Source organism: Cynocephalus volans, chromosome 4, assembly GCF_027409185.1.
Source record: "Cynocephalus volans isolate mCynVol1 chromosome 4, mCynVol1.pri, whole genome shotgun sequence".
Lineage (NCBI taxonomy): Eukaryota > Metazoa > Chordata > Mammalia > Dermoptera > Cynocephalidae > Cynocephalus > Cynocephalus volans.
Genome location: NC_084463.1, coordinates 158,330,893 through 158,350,137, shown reverse-complemented (window position 1 = coordinate 158,350,137; position 19,245 = coordinate 158,330,893). Strand labels below are relative to the sequence as shown.

At 52.1% G+C, this 19,245-nt stretch overlaps 1 protein-coding gene across 1 annotated transcript; it reads left to right on the top strand.

The window, feature by feature from the left end:
• Positions 1-233: 233 nt before the first annotated feature.
• Positions 234-18,202, top strand: SLC22A8 (solute carrier family 22 member 8). The gene is made up of 10 exons (XM_063095157.1): positions 234-566; positions 11,559-11,662; positions 12,214-12,368; positions 12,914-13,082; positions 15,279-15,402; positions 15,613-15,728; positions 16,660-16,874; positions 17,553-17,661; positions 17,811-18,014; positions 18,103-18,202. The coding sequence occupies exons 1-10, from the start codon at positions 234-236 to the stop codon at positions 18,200-18,202; spliced, it is 1,629 nt and encodes a 542-aa protein (XP_062951227.1).
• The last annotated feature ends 1,043 nt before the right edge of the window (positions 18,203-19,245 follow it).

The following is a 19,245-nucleotide window of genomic DNA, read 5'->3' as shown; positions in this document are numbered from 1 at the left end:
GGGTACATCCTAGCATGTACACAGGTGACTCTGTGGGTACACACAACTCCACCCCCACATCTTTATGCATATATACATACACTGCTCCACACACTTGTGCTTATACATCCACCTGGACACAATCTCCCACATGTAGTTCTACACCGTCCATAGGCCCATGTGTTACATGTATGCACATACCTCTCCCTGGCCTGGTGCCTTGCCCACAGCTCTGGCTCGTCTTACCCGACACCATGACCTTCTCCGAGATCCTGGACCGTGTGGGCAGCATGGGACCATTCCAGTTCCTGCACGTGGCCATGCTAGGCCTCCCCGTCCTCTGCGTAGCCAACCACAACCTGCTGCAGATCTTCACAGCCACCACCCCTGCCCACCATTGTCGCCCACCCTCCAACGCCTCTGCAGGGCCCTGGGTGCTTCCCATGGACCCAAGTGGGAAGCCCAAGAGGTGCCTCCGTTTTGTACATCCGCCCAACACCAGCCTGCCCAATGACACCCAGGGGGCCACCGAGCCATGCCTGGATGGCTGGGTCTACAACATCACCAGGAGCACCATTGTGACAGAGGTATGCCCGGCAACCCTTCTCCCCACCTAGTGCAGGCACCACCACACACCCAGCACCACTTAAGGACAGGAGAGGAGCCTGGTCTCCTAGGATCTGAGGACAGGCTCTGGGCAGGCAGAGAGGAAGGATATGGGTGCAAATGCACCAACCAAGAGTGTGATTTCTTCACACTCAGAGTTCAAGCATTTCTGCAACAGTTTGTGAGGGCCTGTTCTGGGATAGGCACAGCGCTAAGCTCTGAGGATACAAAAATGCACCATCCCTGCTCCAGTGGGGTCTACAGCCTAGTGGGGGCAGTGCCGGTTAATGAAAGTGCCATACAAAGAAGTGTAAAATTACAACTTCAACTTCATGCTGTGACCTTAGACTATGACCTACCTCTGGGCTGGGTGTGGGGTCAGGAGGGGTGGGCATTGGAGCAAGTGACCCTGGAACCGAGATATGAATGTCGGGCAAGGGTTAACCAGGCAACGAGGGAAGGGAAGAAAATGCCATCTTGTGCAAAGGCCCTACGGTGGGAGGGTATGTGGAAGAAAGACTCTGTGGAGTGGAGGATTTAAACAATCCCAAGCAGGCCAGGAAACGTCTCACCTGCTCCCGTCCCTCATGGGTTCACTTCCCGTCCATTCATCTTGTCATTGACGCACTGGCTCTTTCACTTGCCATCTCTGGGAATCACAGAGTTAAATCAGACTGCTCAGTGAACTGACAGGCCAGGCAGGAGACCATGACAGGCTGAAGAGCCAAACATGTGCCAGGCACATTCTGGTGCTTTGCAGACATTGTCTCATTTGATTCCAACCATGTTGCTCTGTTAAAGGTGATTTCTATCTCCCTTTACAGATCAAAAGAAAAAACAAAAAAGATAAGACTCAGGGAAGGGAAGTGATTGTTCAGTGCCACTCAACTGGTCAGTTACAGAAAAGGAATTTAAAGCTAAAGCCCATAAGAGGTACAGCCGGATCAATGTTCATGGGAGTTCAAAAGACTGAAAAACCACAGGACGTGGAGGAGGCTTTGTGGAGGAGGTGGCATCCGACAGTGAGCCGAGGCCAATGTTTTTATTCCCCCTCAGGACCGTAAGCCCCTCGAGGGTGTTTGCCTTATTAGAAGAGCTGTGTTGCAAAGCCCTTACCCGGTGCCAGTCCTGCGCTAAGCACCCTGCATGTGCGGGATCCCAGGAGATGCAGTCTCTTTGAGGGAAGTGTCATTATCTGCAGTTGACAGATGAGGAAACTGAGGCTCATCCTGGTTCTGTGACTTTACCAGAATTACATATGGCTAAAACCTAGCAGAGGTAGGATTTAAATCCAGGACTATCTATGTGCAGAGTCTATATGATTGTTATTCATTTGTTTAACAAATATTTATTTATACATAAAGCACTTACTATGTGCCAGGCGCTGTGCTAAGTGCTTTACAAATATGAACACCTTAACATTCCTGACAGCACTATAAGGTAGTTAGTATTATAATCCCATTTTTCAGATGGGGAAATTGAAGCACAGAGAGGTTAAGCAGCTTCTTCAAGGTCGCACCGCTAGTTAAGTGGCAGATTTGGGATCTGAACACAGACACCTGTCTCCAGAGCTGTGCTTCTAACCACAACACTCCCTGCTGTCGTATCCTGTAGACTATATCTCCTCCCTGTCATACTCTCTTTTGGTCCCCAGCATCAAGCCCAGTGTCTTTGTTCACCACTGTCTCCCAGCACCTAGGATAGAGCGTAGCACAGAGGAGGTGGTCTGTGGAATGAATGAATGAAGATGCACTTTATAAACTTGGAGCGTGCTGGGAGCCCAAAGGAGGGCTTGCTGGAGTCAGCGATGGCTGCACTGAGTGTGAAGGTGAGGTTAGAGTCAGGGAGCAGGTTGCAGTGGGTACATGCACCCCAGGCAAAAGGAACAGGGCATGGGGGGAATGTAAAATCACTGAAGCGTGAAGAGAGCAAAAAAGTCAGAATTGCAAGTGCCAGGGGAAGGCTGGATGGGCACCCAGGAGGGCATGGAGGCCATCAGAGGCGGGGCTGGAGAGGACAGCAAGAGGGCCTGGCCTGGATGCTGAGGCAAAAATGTGGCCTGTGTTCCAGGGGCAAAGGGGAGCCATCGAATGTGGTGGTGTTTAGCAGGACAGTGGCGCTCTCAGATCACCTTCTAAGGATCATCATCCTGACTGCAGGGTGGAAAGTTTTAGTCTAGCAGCAGGGAGACCCATTAGCAAGTTGCACAAGGATCCAGGCCAGAGATGACAGATAGAAGGGATGGTCGAAATAGATACCAGAGATGTTAGGGAGTTAGAATCTATGGGACCTGGTAATTGAATGGATATTAGGAGTTAAGGACAGGGAGGAAGTTGAAGATGCCTCATTACCCGTAAGGATGTTTCCACATGTATGAGTGACTCGCTATGCATCTGGTCCCTGGTAAGATAAAGAAAAGGAGTAAAAGCCATCATCCATATCCTCCAAAAATACAGAACCTAGCCAAAGAAACAAAAATCCTACAGGGAACAATTAAATAACAACCATCACTAACATTTGCTGCGTGCTCACCCTGTGCCAGATGGCTCTAGATGCTTTGCGCATGTGAACTCATTTAATCCCCACTGCAGTCCTCTAAGGGTAGCACCTTTATTATTCCATTTTCACAGATGAGACTGAGGGTCTGGCCCAAGGCACCACATTTTGTAAATGGTGCTGGGGGGCAAACCCAGTAGTCAGGCTCCGAGCCCACGCTCCTTAAGAATGCAAAACCCCGATCCACAACCCGTGAGACTGACCGCGCACCCTGCAGCCCGAAGGAGGGTGGTGGGCTGCCCTGCCATGTGCACACTTCTGCCTGCCCTCTTGCAGTAGCTCCTCTGGGGCAGGGACAGTGTCTCTCCCATGCATCTCTGTCGTCACAGGCCAGCTGCATAGCAGGTTCTCAGTCAACGCTGAATGAAGGACATGCCCCTCAGAGCCCCGGGAGGGACACAGACACTGCTGACTTCTAGGAAGTGATTCCTTTACAGGATACCCCTTGGGTGGGCTCCAGGGGGTCTAGATGAGAGCAGAGGTTGTGGGCCCTGAACCCAGTCAAGCGTCAGTTCACGTCTGTGCCAGTTGAGTCCCCAGTCGCCATTCCAGCAGTTGGGACAGTGTGAATCTACATCCCAAAAAGACACGGGGGGTCACCAGCCCTCGGTGTACCACACCCTTCTCTGGGTCAGGTCTGGCTCAGGTCTGCACCAGGCTCTGGCTCCCTGAGGATGCTCAGCTCCCTGAGATCCTTAGGAGAGGTCCCTGCCCAGCCATTGAAGGCTTAATGGCCGACCCAGTCAGCCGCTGGTGCCCGCACGGCAAGGGCAGAGCCCTCTGCCTTTTCCATGGCTCAGCCATGCCAAGTCCAGGCTCCATCTGCTTGGGGTGGGGTGGAGTGGGGCTCTGGCCCCTCGCATAGAGGTGGTTCAGTGTTTGGACTTACCTAGGGATGGCTCTCTAGCATGGAGGCAGGGGATTGGACGTGCTGGCTCTGGGTGGGGAGAGTGGTAATGAGGAAGGTTGGAGTATTTTGGCCAGGAGTGAGCTGGGTCCAGGTGACCTGGGTTAATAGAGGCAAGGGGCTGTCTCCCAGACAGTGTGGGATCATGAACTAGAGTCAGGCAGCCAGGGTGAACATCCTGACTCTGCCAATTACCAGGGATGTCACAACCCCAGAATTCTCAGTTTCCTCATCCGTAAACAGAAACAAGAAAGCCAGGGTGAGGATTAAAGGAGACAGTGCAAGGACAGCACTCAGCAGAGGGCCCCGGCACTTAGAAAGCGCTCAGTTCACGTGAGTTGCACTGTGGCTATGGTTGTCGTGGCTGAGGTTGTAGCTGTGGTTGCTGTTGTTAATAGGATGTCTGAGAACTAGAGGCTAACCCTCTAGTTAGCCTACTCTTCCTACCAGGAGAGTAGGGGATCCCCAGTAAAAAGGGGAGTCAGCTGTCACAGCTCGTCCTGGCTCACCCAGACCCCAAGACTTTGCCTCCGTCCATGGGCTCCCCTAGCCCTCCTCCCCTGCTCAGATCCCTGCTCCACCCCAACCATCCCTCAATCCTTGACCTGGTGAGTCACCTCTGCTCTCCTGCTTCAGTCCCCTCAGCTGCAGAATGGGGATAATAAGGCACTTCCCTCATGGAGGGGGCATGAGGGAGGGCAGGGCAGGTGGAGTGGGCGAGCCCAGCACAGGGTCTGGGAGGAGCGGAGGCAGTCTCCCTCCCCTTTCTGGTCCCCTAAGCTTTCCTGGCAGGGGTGACCACAAATTCCTTTCTCTTGGTGCAGCACAGACAAGGTCAGGATTTTTCAGGAGCTTTATTAGGACATTCAGAGGAAACAAAGGCCTTTCTTTGAAGCCTGAAAAGCTTGGGAGCACAGATTCTGGGCCCTGGGTTCCCTGGAGAGGAGGGAAGCCCAGAGCCCCAACCCCTGCACCTCAGCCCTGTGGGCCTCTGGGGCCTTGGCCCCGAGAATTCCTCTCTGTACCTTGAGCCTTCCTATCCTGTCCCCAGGGCCACAAGAAGCCCATCCCTGCCCCCCAGAAGTCCCTGGAGGCCCTGAGTCAGCTGCTGGAGAAGCAGAGAGCCTGCCCAGCACGTCCCCTGCCAAGTCTCTGGCCAGCACCTCTGACCTTCTTTCATCTTCATTCTCAAACTCCCAGGCTGCCCAGCTCCCAAACCACCTGTCTGACTCTTGTCTCCAGCTCCCAGCCTCCTTCAAATCTCACTTGCCCATCCTCAGCCCTGCTCAGGGCACCCCCTCCCACTGTGTCCTTCCTTGCTCCAATCTGCCTCCTGGGCGAGGACTTGACAGCCCCACTCAGCCACTTTTCTGGCCAGCCTGGCCCTTAGAGAGCCCCAAACATGCACACAGGAGGGTTCTAGGGCCATCCTGTGGGCTCTCCAGGGTCAGGAACTCACTGGGTAAGCACCTGCTGTATGCAAGACCCCCAGCTGGTGCTTTGCACCCCTTCTCTGAATCAGGCACTGTCATCCCCATTTCACAGAGGAATACATGGGGCTCAGATCCAGAAGGTGGCCTTCCCAGACATGGTGGTGGGTCAAGAAGTCCTGACTCCAGACTCCATGTCCTCTTCACTATACCACATGTCCCTGTGAGCATAGGCCTTACGATGATACGTGACAATAATAATAGAGCATCATGAATCCAGTGTCCAATGTTTGCCAGGTATGTTCTGGGTGCTTTTCATTCCTTACATCATTTATAATCCTGAGAATCAGGTACTAGATACCTCCAGATAAGAGGAGACCAAGCCACGGAGAGGTCAGATAACTGGCCCAGGAACACAGCTCCTAAGTGGCAGGGATGGAGACTCATGTCCTTTTGCCTCTCCCCAAGATTCCTTGCTCATCCTCTCTGGCCCTTGTGCCCCAGCACAAGTTCCATCAGGGGTCTGGGAAAGCACAGGGGAAACAGTGATGCTCCCCAAGGTCTGACCTGGCTCCAAAGGCCTCCAAGTTAAGGCAAGCTGTTTCCTTGTCCTTACTATGGGGTAGGAACCATTCGTGTGGTCCTCTAGCAGAGTCAGCTCCCCCAACACATGGAGCAGGACCCCATCCAGCTGATCATGGCCTTAGTCACAAATGGCTTGCCCTGACCTTCTATTGCCCATCTTCTGCCTGACCTTTCCAGGGGCCTCTTGGCCTCTCTTCTTGCTGCAGCCTCAGCTCCTAAGCCTGTCCTCACCTCACACTTTGGACCCACTATCAGACCAGCCCACTTGGCTCTGACCTTGACTGCATCCCCTACTACATACAATTCCAGCCCATCCTGGGCTGCATTGTCTTACAGTGTCTCACAGCAACAGTTTCCTTCCTCTGGCAGCCCAGGGCTCACCAGTGAGGCATCAGGGAACTGTGGCCAAGAGTACCAGCTGGGGTTCAGCAGACTAGAGTTTGAGTCTCTGCCTTAAAATGGACAATGCTATGCTTGGGCAAGTCACTTACCCTCCGAACCTCCATGAGGTTGTTATGGCATGACTTGCAAAGCTTCCTCCTGAGCATGGCAGCCCTGGTCTTTCCTCCCTGCCACCTTCCTGGTATATCAACCCACACAGGAAGACATGACAGTGAGTTTCCTGTTCTTTCCTTCCAGAACCCAATTCCCCTGGTGCTCAGTTACACTCCAAGAAAGGAAAAAGAAGGCCGAGAACATGGGACTAGGAAATCAGGAGCAGGAACGCTATGTGGAGTTGCCAAACATTGATGGGAAAGATCAGCCAAGGCCATGCTAATGGGGAAGCTGAGTGACTGGCTCCTTCCAGCCAGCAAGTCACCTTCCCCTCTCTGGGCCTTATCAGTAAATACATATAATAACTCCTGCCCTGTTTACTCATTAGTTATGTGTTGGACAAACATTAACATTTACTATGCAGCAACTATTCTGCTAGCTACTAGGGATAAAAAGTCAAAGGAGGTGTCCTCTGTCCTTGGTGAGGTTACAGAATCCAGGAGAGGAAAACAAGTAAATAAGCAGTTAAATTGCTGTGTCATGTGTGCCTCCTAGAGGTGAGAATGGGCTGCTGGGAGTGGAAGGAGAAATGAGGGACACCTTTACCTCCACTGGGAGTCTGGAAGTGCTTGTGCCAGGCACCCAGGGAAAAAGTTCCCGGCACTCAGAAAAGATTTTTTTTAAGTTTTATTTTTAATTGACACATAATAATCATACATATTTATGGGGTACAGTGTGGTGTTTCCATACATGCACACATCACGTCATGATCAAAAAAGGGCATTTAGCATATTTACCACCTCAGACTTCTATCATTTCCTGGTGAGAACATTCAGAGTCCTCTCTATCAGTTATTTTGAACTACACAATACGATACCTGTTAACTACAGTCACCCACACCAGAATGTATTTCTCCTATCAGGAACAGGTTCAAACTCACAGAAAAGGTGATCTTGACATGAGTTTTGAAGGACTGGCAACATTACTAGAATAAGGGGAGCATAACAAGTGCAAAAGCAAACAGGAGCACAAGAGCACGAAGCCTTCATAGAATTACTGGTGTAACCCAACTAAATCCAAGGGCTCCACGTGGCCCAGCCTGTGCATAGACCACGCTCAAAGGAAATGCAATGACAGCCAACGCCTTGAAGAATAATCAAGGCTTCTGCTATAAATTTTCTCAATGGGGCCTTCTTAGGGACTTTGCACAGCAAATTACACAGAAAGCATGCCAAAATTCCCTCTAAATATCTTCCTCACTCCCAAAACTTTCAGGATGCCTTTAAAAATCTCTCCCATTCCCTCTACACCTGGTTCCCTGCTTGCCATGATCTTCTATTCCCAATCCCCTCCCCATCACCACCTATCAGGCCGGCAGATACTTCAAACATACAGGAATCATGCAGAATTTTAGCTTCCTAGGGCTGCCATAGCAAAATGCCACAAATTGGGGGCTTAAAACAACAGAGATTTTATTGTCTCACAGATCTGGAGGCTAGAAATCCAAAACTAAGGTGTGAGCATGCTCTCTCCAAAGGCTCTTGGGAAGAATCCCTCCTGCCTCTCCAGCTTCTGGTGCTTGCCAGAAATGTTGGCATTCCTTGGCTTGTAGATGAAGCATTTCAACCTCTGCTTCCAACCTTTTTGGAGGGGCGGGGGCCTGGCCGGTGCAGGGATCTGAATTGGTGTTATCAACACCACGCTCTGCCTCCATCCTAACATGCTGATCTTCCTGTGTGCATCTCTCTTCTCTTCGTACAAGGACACTGGTCAGAATGGATTAACGGCCCCCCCCTACTTCAGTAGGACCACATCTTAACTTAGCTAATTACATCTGCCACAACCCTATTTCCAAATGAGGTCACTTTCTGAGGTACTGGGAGATGGGACTTCCACGTTTCTTTTGGGGGACACAATTCAACCTATAACAGTTGCATGTGTCAGAGGGGAGCCCCACAGATTTATTTGTGTTGATCTGCAGGGAAGCCATGGCCACATTTTTCTCAGTTCTGATGAGCTTCAGAAATCTCTAGGAGCAATTTAGGGTGCAACTGAAGCCTAGAATTTTAAATATTTAACCACGAAGCACTCCTTCTGAGCTTCAAAACTTCATTGAAGGAAGGTAATCCTCCAGTGGCCAATTTACCATAGAAGTTCTTCCAGCCCAGACTCTGCCTGTTCTGACATAATGCATTCTTGCAATTCTCCACATGGCTTTTGGAGTGTGGACTTGTCATTCAGACATCAGCATATCTCTAACCTCTATGGTTCTCCATCCCCCTGTTCTTTCTGTTCTTTCATCCCATCAATTCCTAAAGTATCTGTTGAAGGCCTGCTACATATCAGGCACCTCCTCCTTTATCCTTTTCCCTGCACACATGTCCTGCAGGCCCCCTTCCCAGCTAGCAGGGACCACCAGGACTGCTGGCCAGGCTGGGCCACTCTGAGACAGCTGGAGGGCCTGCAGTCTTTATCCACCCCCATCCTTCCTCACTTCCAGCAGAGGAAAGTGAAAAGAAGTTCCCTGAGATGTGGGGGTTTTCTCTTTTTGGAATGTTTTATTTCTAAAACATTCTTGAGGAGTGACCGGTTAGCTCAGTTGGTTGCTGATAACACCAAGTTCCAGGGTTTGATCCCTGTAGCTAGCCACAAAAAAATAAAATACAAAAATAAAACATTCTTGGGAGGCATTTCTAGTGAATAAAATTCTCCACTTCATTACACAAGTAATTCAGGATGGCTGGAGCAAAGAGTGCATGTTGGAGATTAGCAGGAGATTAGACCAGACAGGTAGGCAGGGGCCAGAGCATGGAGGGCCTTATAAATCTGCATTAACAGAGCTTTATCTTTACCCAAAGGGCAGAAGGAAGCCAGCGAGTGATTTAGGCAAGACAGGAACCTGATGGGAGTGGTGTTTCAGAAAGCCAGCCAGGTTATCAGGGAGAGAATGGATAGGAGGGGAGGAGAATGAAGGTCAGGAGACTGTCCGAAGGTTGTCCCAGTAATCCTCTCTGGGCCTCAGTTTCCTCATCTGTAAAATGGGAATGATGTTAGCACCTACATAATAAGGTTGTTGTGAGGATTAGAGAAGTTGAAACATGAAAAGAACTTAGGACAGTGCCTGGTACCTAGAAAACCCTCAATAAGTATCAACTGTCATTATTAATCTAAGAGCAAAGAGATGAGGCCTACACTAAAGCAACAGTCATGGCAATAAAAGAATCCAGACTCACAAAATATTAAAAGGTAAGAAACTTGAGGACTGAGTGATTGTGGAGTGGGAGAGAGCAGGAGGCGTCAAGAGAAGGTTAGCAGCACGGTATCACTTTACGTAGAATCTTTAAAAAGTTGAATTTCATGGAAGTAGAGAGTAGAACGGTGGTTATCAGAGGCGAGGGGAGGTGGGGGGAGGCGTGGAGCACGGGGATGGGGACATACTGGTCAAAGGGTACAAAGCGTCAGCTAGACAGGCCAGTAAAGTTTTGAGATCTATTGCACAACAGGGTGACTATAGTCAATAGTTATGTTGTACGTTTCAAGTGAACTAAAAGAGTACATTTCAAATGTATCACCACAAAAAATGCCAAGTAAGTGAGGTGATCGATATATTAGTTTGATTTAATCACTCCACATCGTATACATATATCAAAACATCACCTTGTTCTCCCCACATGTAATACGATGATAATTTGTCAATGAGAGCAAAGGGCATAAAGCAATACCACAATTTGTAAGAATGAATATGCTAAAAATAAATAAAAATTTTAAACTAAAAAAAAATTTGTCAATTAGAAATAATATAAATTTTGACCATTATAGGCCAGCCACCAAAAACAAAAAAAGCAATAGTATAGATTTTTTTTTAATTAAAATTTTAAAAAGAGAGAGTCATCAGTCAATGAGATTGGGACTTTGCGAAGAGTGGGGTGACAGGTCCCATTGAGTCTGAGATGCTCACGTGGCATCATCTGGATGGAGTTCCCAAGTAGGCAGCTTGAATCTACCGGTCTGGAAGCCAGAAGAGGAGGTTGGGCTGGAGATACGGATTTGGAGTCTTCAGCATAATACAGTGATCAAAGCCATAGGAACAGATGGCATTGCCTGGGAAGGTGGCTAGGGGAGGATCCAGGACGATCCCTGGGGAAGCTTCAAGGGCTCAGCAGAGAGAAGGCAGCAAATGGAGGGATGTCCCTGTGGAGGAGAGAGGGTGAGTCATGGTGCAGGCGGAGGGACTGGCCTTGGCTGCAGGAGAGGAGGGGAGGGAAGGAAAGGCCACAGTGTATCAATCCATCTTCTGATGCTCAGAACAGAACACCTGAAACTGGATAACTTATAGAGAAATAAAATTTATTTCCTACAGCTTTGGAGGTTGGGAGATCCAAGGTTGAGGGGGCACATGTGGTGAGGGCCTTCTTGGTGGGAACTTTCTACCCAGTCCCCTGGTGATGCAGGCAATCACATGGTGAGAACAGCATCAGTATTTTTACTGCTCACTTACTCTCCTTATAAAGCCCCCAGCCTACTCCCTGATAAACCCATTAAGCCATTAATCCATTACTTCATGAATGAATTAATCCATTCACAAGGGCACAGTCCTCACGATCCAATCACCTTTTAATGGTCCCACCTTTCAAACACCATATTGGGAGTTAAGTTCCAACATAAGCTTGGGGAACATTCAAATCACAGCACACAGGGACACAGGCATACTTGGAGGGGATGAGGGAGGAGATTGAGGACAGATCTGGATGTGGCAGCTGAAGAGACTGTCAGCCTCACATGCTTGAGGGATGCTGTCATAACACAACTGGGGGTCAGGGACCTATGGAGCCCCCAGCCAGGCTGAAAGAGTAACTGGTACGAGGGAGGCATGGGCCAGGTTCAGGGAGCCAAGTCAGGGTGCTGGGGGAGAGAGCCAGCATGTGTGAGGGCACCAGCTGTGCATGGCCGAGGGGGCTGGTCTGCACTGAGCCAGGTGGCCCTACCTTTCTCTTGTGCAGTGGGACTTGGTGTGCAAATCCAACAAACTGAAGGAGATGGCCCAGTCTGTCTTCATGGCGGGCATACTGATTGGAGGGCTCGTGCTGGGAGACCTGTCTGACAGGTGAGACAAGGGGGTGCAACCCGTGAAGACACCCACTCCCCACTCTGCTCCACCCATGCACCCCAAAGAGGCAAAGAGCTGGGGAGATGGGAGGGATGACTCTTGCTGTGTGGCCTTAGGCAAGTCCCATTCCCTTTCTGGGCCACAGCCTTCCCTTTGCTGCAAAGCCCTTACAACTTGAGTCTCCCAACCTCCCCAGACCCAGGGGGGAAAGCCTCAGGTTTTGGGACACAGCGTAGTGGCTATGTAGCAGTGGAGACAGGGCAGATGGGCTGCTTAGAGATGGGTGCTCCTTTGACCCCTGCTCAGTCAGCTAAGCTGGGGGTGGAGGTGAAGGAGATCAGTCATTAACTCAAACCTCTAATTGCAAACTTGTTGAAAAATAGCAATTAACAGCAAGGCTCTGTCTGGGGAGGGAGTTATATGACCTGCTTGATCCTTTGGGAGGGAGGGGGGGGTCGGGTCCAGCCCTTTGCCCCCAAGCCTGCAGAGTCACTCATCTTGGCAGGCACACGGTGGCTAACCTGGCCCTTCCTCTCTTTGAGCTGCAGGTTTGGCCGCAAGATCATCCTGTCCGGCAGCTACCTACTGCTGGCAGTCGGCGGCTCCAGTACAGCCTTCAGCCCCACCCTGACCGTCTACATAGTCTTCCGTTTCCTGTGTGGCTTCGGGATCTCAGGCATCACTCTGAGCACAGTCATCTTAAGTGAGCCACAGCGGGGGCAAGGGGCAGGGAGCAGAGCTTTGGGGAGCACCAGCCAGAAGCCCCCCAAAAAAGTGGGACCTGGGCTCCACCACGGGCTCCCTGTGACCTTGGTCAAGGTGCTGCCCCTCTCAGGACCCCAGAGCCCCCTCTGAAATGACAGCAAGTATAACAATAATAACAGCAATCGGTACTGAGGACTTACCCTGGCCCGGCACTCCGCTAGGTATGAGATCTCATTCAGGCCACACAGCAGTAAGTGAGACTATTATCCCCATTTTACAGATGAGGAAATTAAGGCAAAACAAGGGAAGGCACTTGCCACTGGAGAGGCAGTGGTCAAGAGCATGGGCTTCAGAGTAGACAGACCTGGGTTTGAGTCCTACCTCCTCGAGCCTCAGCTGCAGCATCTGTGAAATGGGGATGACGAGCCCTTAGGATCAGGATCAGGTCAAGTAGCCATGGGGAAGCAGAAGCTGGTGCCCCTCCACAGAAAGGTGCCTGGGGCCTAGCAGGGCCCTAACCTGGTCCTTGGGCTCCTCCTGCAGATGTGGAGTGGGTGCCCACACGGATGCGGGCCATCACGTCGACGGCAATTGGGTATTGCTACACCGTTGGCCAGTTCATTCTGCCCGGCCTGGCCTACGCCATCCCCCAGTGGCGCTGGCTACAGTTAACCGTGTCTGTTCCCTTCTTCATCTTCTTCCTGTCATCCTGGTATGTGGCCCCTCCTCTTCACCCGGCTCCTTCAGCCCACCAGGGCCAAATAGGGGGAGCCCATGCCTGACAGACTAGCCAAGTCTGTCTGTCCCCTGGCTGTCCCATCCCAATGTCAAGAAAGGGCACTCCAGGGAAGAAATACGCAAACAAAGGCGCGCTGCAGGAGGGAGCAGGTGTCTGGGGCGATCGGGGGCTACCTGCAGCTGGATAAGGGGGATACGTGAAACGGATGGGACAGGGCCAAGCTGTGGAGAGCACAGAAAACCAGGGAGGCTTCAACTTCACATGGAGTGAGATAGAAGCCACTGAAGGTGTCCGTGGTGCCGGCAGGCCTGACCAAGCTTTCACTTGTGAAGTTATTATTGTCCAGAAGGACAGACCCACTTGGGTGGGGACGAGAGACAGAAGGCAGGTGACTCTGTGAGCAGGAGGATTCTAGGGGACAAATTGAAGAGACATTTTGAAGGAATAATTGAGGGACTTCTGGATTTGAAGTGTAAAGGAAAGGGAAGTCCAAAGAGGAGTCCCAGCCTAGAAACCTGGGAGAATCGCAGAAGGGGCCAGAGACCCAGAGTGGACAGAGAGCTCGTTAGCAACATGCCAAACGCGAGGCCGCACTGAAAGACAGGAAACGAGTCAACAAGGGAGCTGGAGCCAAAGAACAGGAAATCACAAAGGAGCTCGGGAAAAGAAGTGAAGTCTTGGACCTTTCATTGAGCATTTACTATGTGCAAGGCCCTGTTCTGGGCATCGACCTATGTTGTCTCTGGTCCTTGTGGCATCTCTGTGTGAAGGGGGCATTATTGCCCCATTTTATAGATGAGGAAACTGAGGCTCAGAGAAGAGAAGCCGTTCCCCAAAGTTACACCAAAAGATGCAGAACTGGGATAGGATCTCAGCATGGAAATGAGAATAGAAGTTCCTAGAGGGGGTGGGCAGTCTGGGGTGAGAAAGCAAGAGAGATGGCCAGAGGGCCCAGGGCATGTCTGCAGCCTGGCATGGGAGCAGAGAAGGAGCCATCAGAGGCAGGAGGCAAAATAAGGGCAGGTCGTCATCAGAGCTCGGGCCCCTTTGTTGTGGACTGTGGGCAATTCTCGCCTACTCTGAGCCTCAAGATTTGTCTAGGTAAAATGAAGATACTATTGCCTATCACTCAGAGTTTCCTGGGCCTGGTACGCAGGAGGGCTCACTAGCTGGAGGCCCTTGCTGTCACTCTTGTCAGGGAGAGGAGGATGGAGTCCAGGCCCTGGCCGTGGTGTTTGGGAGGAAGTCACTGAGAATCTCGGTGTGAGCAGGCCCAGAAGACTGTCAGGGCAGAAACAGAAACCACAAGGCCAGGAGGGTAGATAGCGATGGGCCCAGGGAGCCACCACCTCAGCTTAGGACAGTGGTCTGAGGCCAGGTGACCAATGTCCACTCCCTGAGGGCCTCGCAGGAGCCAGGTCCTGGGTGACAGCTGGGGCCAAATCCACCCCAGACCAGACTTCTGCAAACACTACTCCTTTCTCCCCACACCTCCGTCTCTTCTACTCACCTAATATCCCTCAGGGACTGATCATGGTGAACTAGCTCCAAAAGGACAGCCTAGGGATGAGGGACAGTGAAGGTGACCACCACTTGCCAATCCAGAGACCCCATGCTATGCTCCAACTATCACCCTCCCAGTAGAGTTGGTCCTTTGCAGGGAGATTTTAAGGGTCCTCAGGCCCATTCCCTAGGCCACAGCCCTCGTTTTCAGCTCCAGCCCCCTCCCCTAGCTGCCCCGGGGTCGCAGCCCTGCCCCTTCTTCATCAGAGAGACTGGGAATGGAGCCCATGGAAGGCTGGGAAGGTGGACAGGCAGGACGCTCCCACTGTCCATCCTCGAACGTGCCGTCCCCTCCCCAGCCTCACCTGCCTTGGGCTAGAGCCTGGGGCTCCTGGCTAAGGAAGACACCCAACAATAACAAGAGTCGCAGGTAGGGGACAGAGGAAAGGTTTGTCTGGAAGGGGAAGAACAGAACTCTGGAATTTGCGCTGGCTGCGGGCAGCCCAGGTGCAAAGCTTGGCTGAGTTTAATTCCATGAAATCTGCAGTAAGGCAGCTGCGGTTTCTGAATCTCCTACTCCTTGTCCCTGGCTGTTGATGACCTCCCAGCCTCTCAAAAGGGGTTCTAGAGTGGAGGGAGCCACTATGACTGGACTCTGTCCCCCAGGTGGGTACCAGAGTCCATACGCTGGATGGTCCTGTCTGGAAAGTCCTCGAAGGCCCTGAAGACCCTCCGGCGGGTGGCTGCCTTCAATGGCAAGAAGGATGAGGGAGCAAAACTCAGCCTAGAGGTAGGGCCACAAGGGACTATGGTCTGGAGGCAGGTCCCCTGTGCTCACGCTGGGGTTGGTACCTCCCTTGCCTGTTTCCCCTGATCACAGCCCACATCGCGTGTGAGCCCCTCAGCGAGTTGTTACAGAGGCGCCAGGCCTACATCTCCCTCTTTTCTTCCTTCCCACTGCTGGTCACTAACGACACCCCTCCTGCTCCTCTGCCCCAAGGAGCTCAAACTCAACCTGCAGAAGGAGATCTCCTTGGCCAAGACCAAGTACAGTGCAGCCGACCTGTTCCGGATACCCATCCTGCGCCGCATGACCATCTGTCTTTCCCTGGCCTGGTAACCCACCACTCCCTCCCTGCCCACACCCTGCCAAGGCAGGGGTGATGAACAAGGCCTCCAGCAGGCTTGCCTGAAGATTCAGGCAACTGCAAGAGAAGTCAAGGGATCCTCTCCCCTGAGCCACCATAGCCCAGCCCCAACCCCAGAAATCTGCCGCATCTGTGCCCCACACCCAAGCCCAGCCATCGGGGTCTGCTTCTCTCTGGAGTCACACACACCACCACCACCCCCACCCAAAGGGCAAATGCTCCAGACTCCTTCACCAGCTCACATCCCTGCCATGGAAATTTCCCCGCACTCTTTCCCCAGCTGGTCCAGCTATGCCCTCTGGAACCCCACAGAGCAAGGCTGGCCCTCTGAGCTGCAGACTAGAAGACAGAAATGATGTTTCTCCTGAGTTTCCTCTTCTGTCTGACATTCTGTGGCTCCCTCAAAACCCTTTCTGTGACCTGGTTCTGAGGTCCTTCTCTATCGGGCCATCTCTCTGTGAATAGGATCCAGTTTGTCCAGGAATCTCTCAAAAGGGATCCTACAATTCTGAGAGGGGAACCCATGTGCACAGCTCGACTTTCACCGTCCCCGTCTGGATATGAACCTGCTACTCAGCCAGGGGAGATCACTCACTGCCTCCTTTGGTCTCCAAGATTCCCTCCAGTCCTGATCATTCTCTAGGGCCAACTACGGGCACCTTTGCTACCACACTCCAGGGCATGCCCATGTCAGACATGGCCAGTCAATCCCAGCACTTTCCCACTGAGCCCAGACACAATCTCAGAAGCTTCAAATGGCACTCGAGCAGCCCCTACCCATCAGTCGCAGCTGACACGAAACGATGAAGCTATTCGTCATGTTGGTGATCCAACAGCCGGTATGGGTGAGACGTGCCCACCTGGCGGCGGGTGCTAACCAGTCCCTCTCTGCCCCTCAGGTTTTCCACCGGTTTTGCCTACTACAGTTTGGCTATGGGTGTGGAAGAATTTGGAGTCAACATCTACGTCCTCCAGATTATCTTCGGCGGGGTTGACATCCCAGCCAAGTTCATTGCCATCCTCTCCATGAGCTACCTGGGCCGGCACACCACTGAGGCCGCTGCCCTGCTCCTGGCAGGAGGGGCCATCTTGGCTCTCATCTTTGTGCCCTCAGGTGAGAAGCTGGGGCAACCCTGGAACTTTCCGGAAGAGGCTGCCATAGGGTGGAACGTGGGATGCCAGGGACTCCAGGTCTGCTGGCTCTGCCTCTAATTCACTGTGAAGTCCCTGCACTCTCTGGGGCTCAGGTCTTTCATCTAGAAAATAATTCAATTGGGCTTGATGACATCAAAGCTCTTTACCAGCTCTGACTTGGACTGGGCAAAATATGGTAGTGTCTGGATAGTGTGAGGAATCGCTTGGGGATTGGGCATGTCCTGGGTGACCTTACTGCAGAGGACGAGCTCAGATGGGGAAACAACAGAGCTCAGTGCTCAAGAAAGACCCTACGACATACTCCACTATGACCTTGGAAAAGCCACTTTTATTTTATACAGATGTTTCTTTGTTTATATACCCATATCCTTCCAAAGGAATTTGAGGTATTTTAGGACAAGAACATATACAGCAAAATATAAATAGGAATAGGGAACAGAGCCAGGGGAAAACACAAACACAGCAGGACACAAGCATGAAAAGCATTAGGAACAGCAGAGGGGCTATTATTCAGCTTTAAGTTTAGATCTGGGCTTCCCGGCAGCCAAAGAAAAAAGGGATACAAGACCTGCTGAGGAGTAAGAACACTCCGGTGCTCCCAAACTGCAAGGCCCAGCACATTTTCTTCCTTCTGCAGACATGCAGACCGTGAGGACAGTACTGGCTGTGTTTGGAAAGGGATGCCTCTCTAGCTCCTTCAGCTGCCTCTTCCTCTACACGAGTGAACTATACCCCACTGTCATTCGGTAGGTGCTGGACCTGGGGTTGGGCCCAGCCAGAGGACACAGGGTCAGATGGGACTGTGGCATCCTCCTGCCCCCTGCCCAGGGGTCCCAGAGCCATCTTTTAAGAACCCCATACAGAAGCTGCCAATCTCTGCTCTGAACCCTCCCAGGCAAACAGGCATGGGCTTAAGTAACATGTGGGCCCGTGTGGGAAGCATGACAGCCCCGCTGGTGAAAATCACGGGTGACGTGCAGCCCTTCATCCCCAATGTCATCTATGGGACCATCGCCCTCCTGGGAGGCAGCGCTGCCCTCTTCCTGCCTGAGACCCTCAATCGGCCCTTGCCAGAGACTCTGGAAGACATGGAAATCTGGTCAGTCCTCTGCCTCCAGCGCCATCAGTGCTCCTCCTTGGGGAAGCAGGTCTGGGCCCAGGGAATTTCCTGAGCTGTCTGTTCCTAGGTCCTCACGGGCAAGGAAGCCAAAGCAGGAGCCAGAAGTGGAAAAGGCATCCCAGAGGATCCCTCTGCAGCCTTGTGAACCGGGCCTGGACCCCAGATGAGGATAACAGAACCCCCTTTCCCTGCCCTCCAGAGACTGATCCTAGCTAGGGCTCTGCCCACCTCTGGGCTTTTGGGGGCACCTTGGAGTTGGGGGGAGGCTGTGGGTGGGTCCAGGCTCCTGGGACAAAGCCTTCTGAGAGCTGGGTGAAGGCATCGCCAACACCACCACCGCCGCCAGAGCTCCCAGCCCAGCCCAGCCCTGGCCAGTTCTAAGTTTCGGCTACAGGCCTTCACACACGCGCCCCTGCCCTCATCCTCCCCGCAACCTGGGCCCTCACAGTCCTCTTTCCAGTCCTTCCCCACTGGCCACTTTCCCCCATTGTCTCAGCCCCCTTCCCCTGAAGTCTCCTGGCTCAGTTCTAACAAAGACAGCTTCTCCTTCTTGCCCCCCACCCCTTTCTTTGATGGGAGGTTTCAATAAACAGCAATAAAAACTAAATCCATGCTGTTCAGAAACGGGGATAGAGAAGGGGGCTGGCCACAGTGTGAACATGTGAGCATACACATACATCCACACTTGTGTGCACATACAGGTAGAGGTACACAGGTGTATGCAGGTTGGGCTGATGTGAACATGTACGTGCATGTGTGAGCTCTGAGGTGTGTGCACACCAGGCCCATGCATGGAAATACCATGTGTGTGCTTCCATGTCCCAGCATGCATGTGAGGAGATGATTGGACCAGTCCAGAAGGCTTCAGACAGAAGCTGAGGCTCCTCCAATACTGATTCTTTCTCCCCTGCTTGCCCCAAATCTCTGATCTGTGTCCCAGCCCCATGCTCAGCAGACTGAGAAAACTGCAGCTATAGCTGACTACTGTCCATGTCTACTGCCATGTTCCCTGGTTCCGTCTGGTCACAGCAGAAGGGCCAGGCCTCTTATGGGCCCTGTTGCTCTACATCAAGCCTGTCCCACCAGCAACCATTTCTTTCGCCCTTGGGTTTCTGCCCTTTTCCCCTCTTCCAGCTCCCTCCCATCACCAGTTAAACAAGCTCCATCTCCCATCTCAAAAAAAAACCAAACACAAGCAAACGAACCCTCC

What these genes read in the sequence shown, in the direction of transcription:
- SLC22A8 (XM_063095157.1), top strand. Translation starts at nt 234, where the DNA reads ATGACCTTCTCCGAGATCCTGGACCGTGTGGGCAGCATGGGACCATTC. An exon ending in CTGGGAGACCTGTCTGACAG is followed by an intron (nt 11,663 to 12,213) that starts GTGAGACAAGGG and finishes TTTGAGCTGCAG; the next exon opens with GTTTGGCCGCAAGATCATCC. An exon ending in GAGCAAAACTCAGCCTAGAG is followed by an intron (nt 15,403 to 15,612) that starts GTAGGGCCACAA and finishes CTCTGCCCCAAG; the next exon opens with GAGCTCAAACTCAACCTGCA.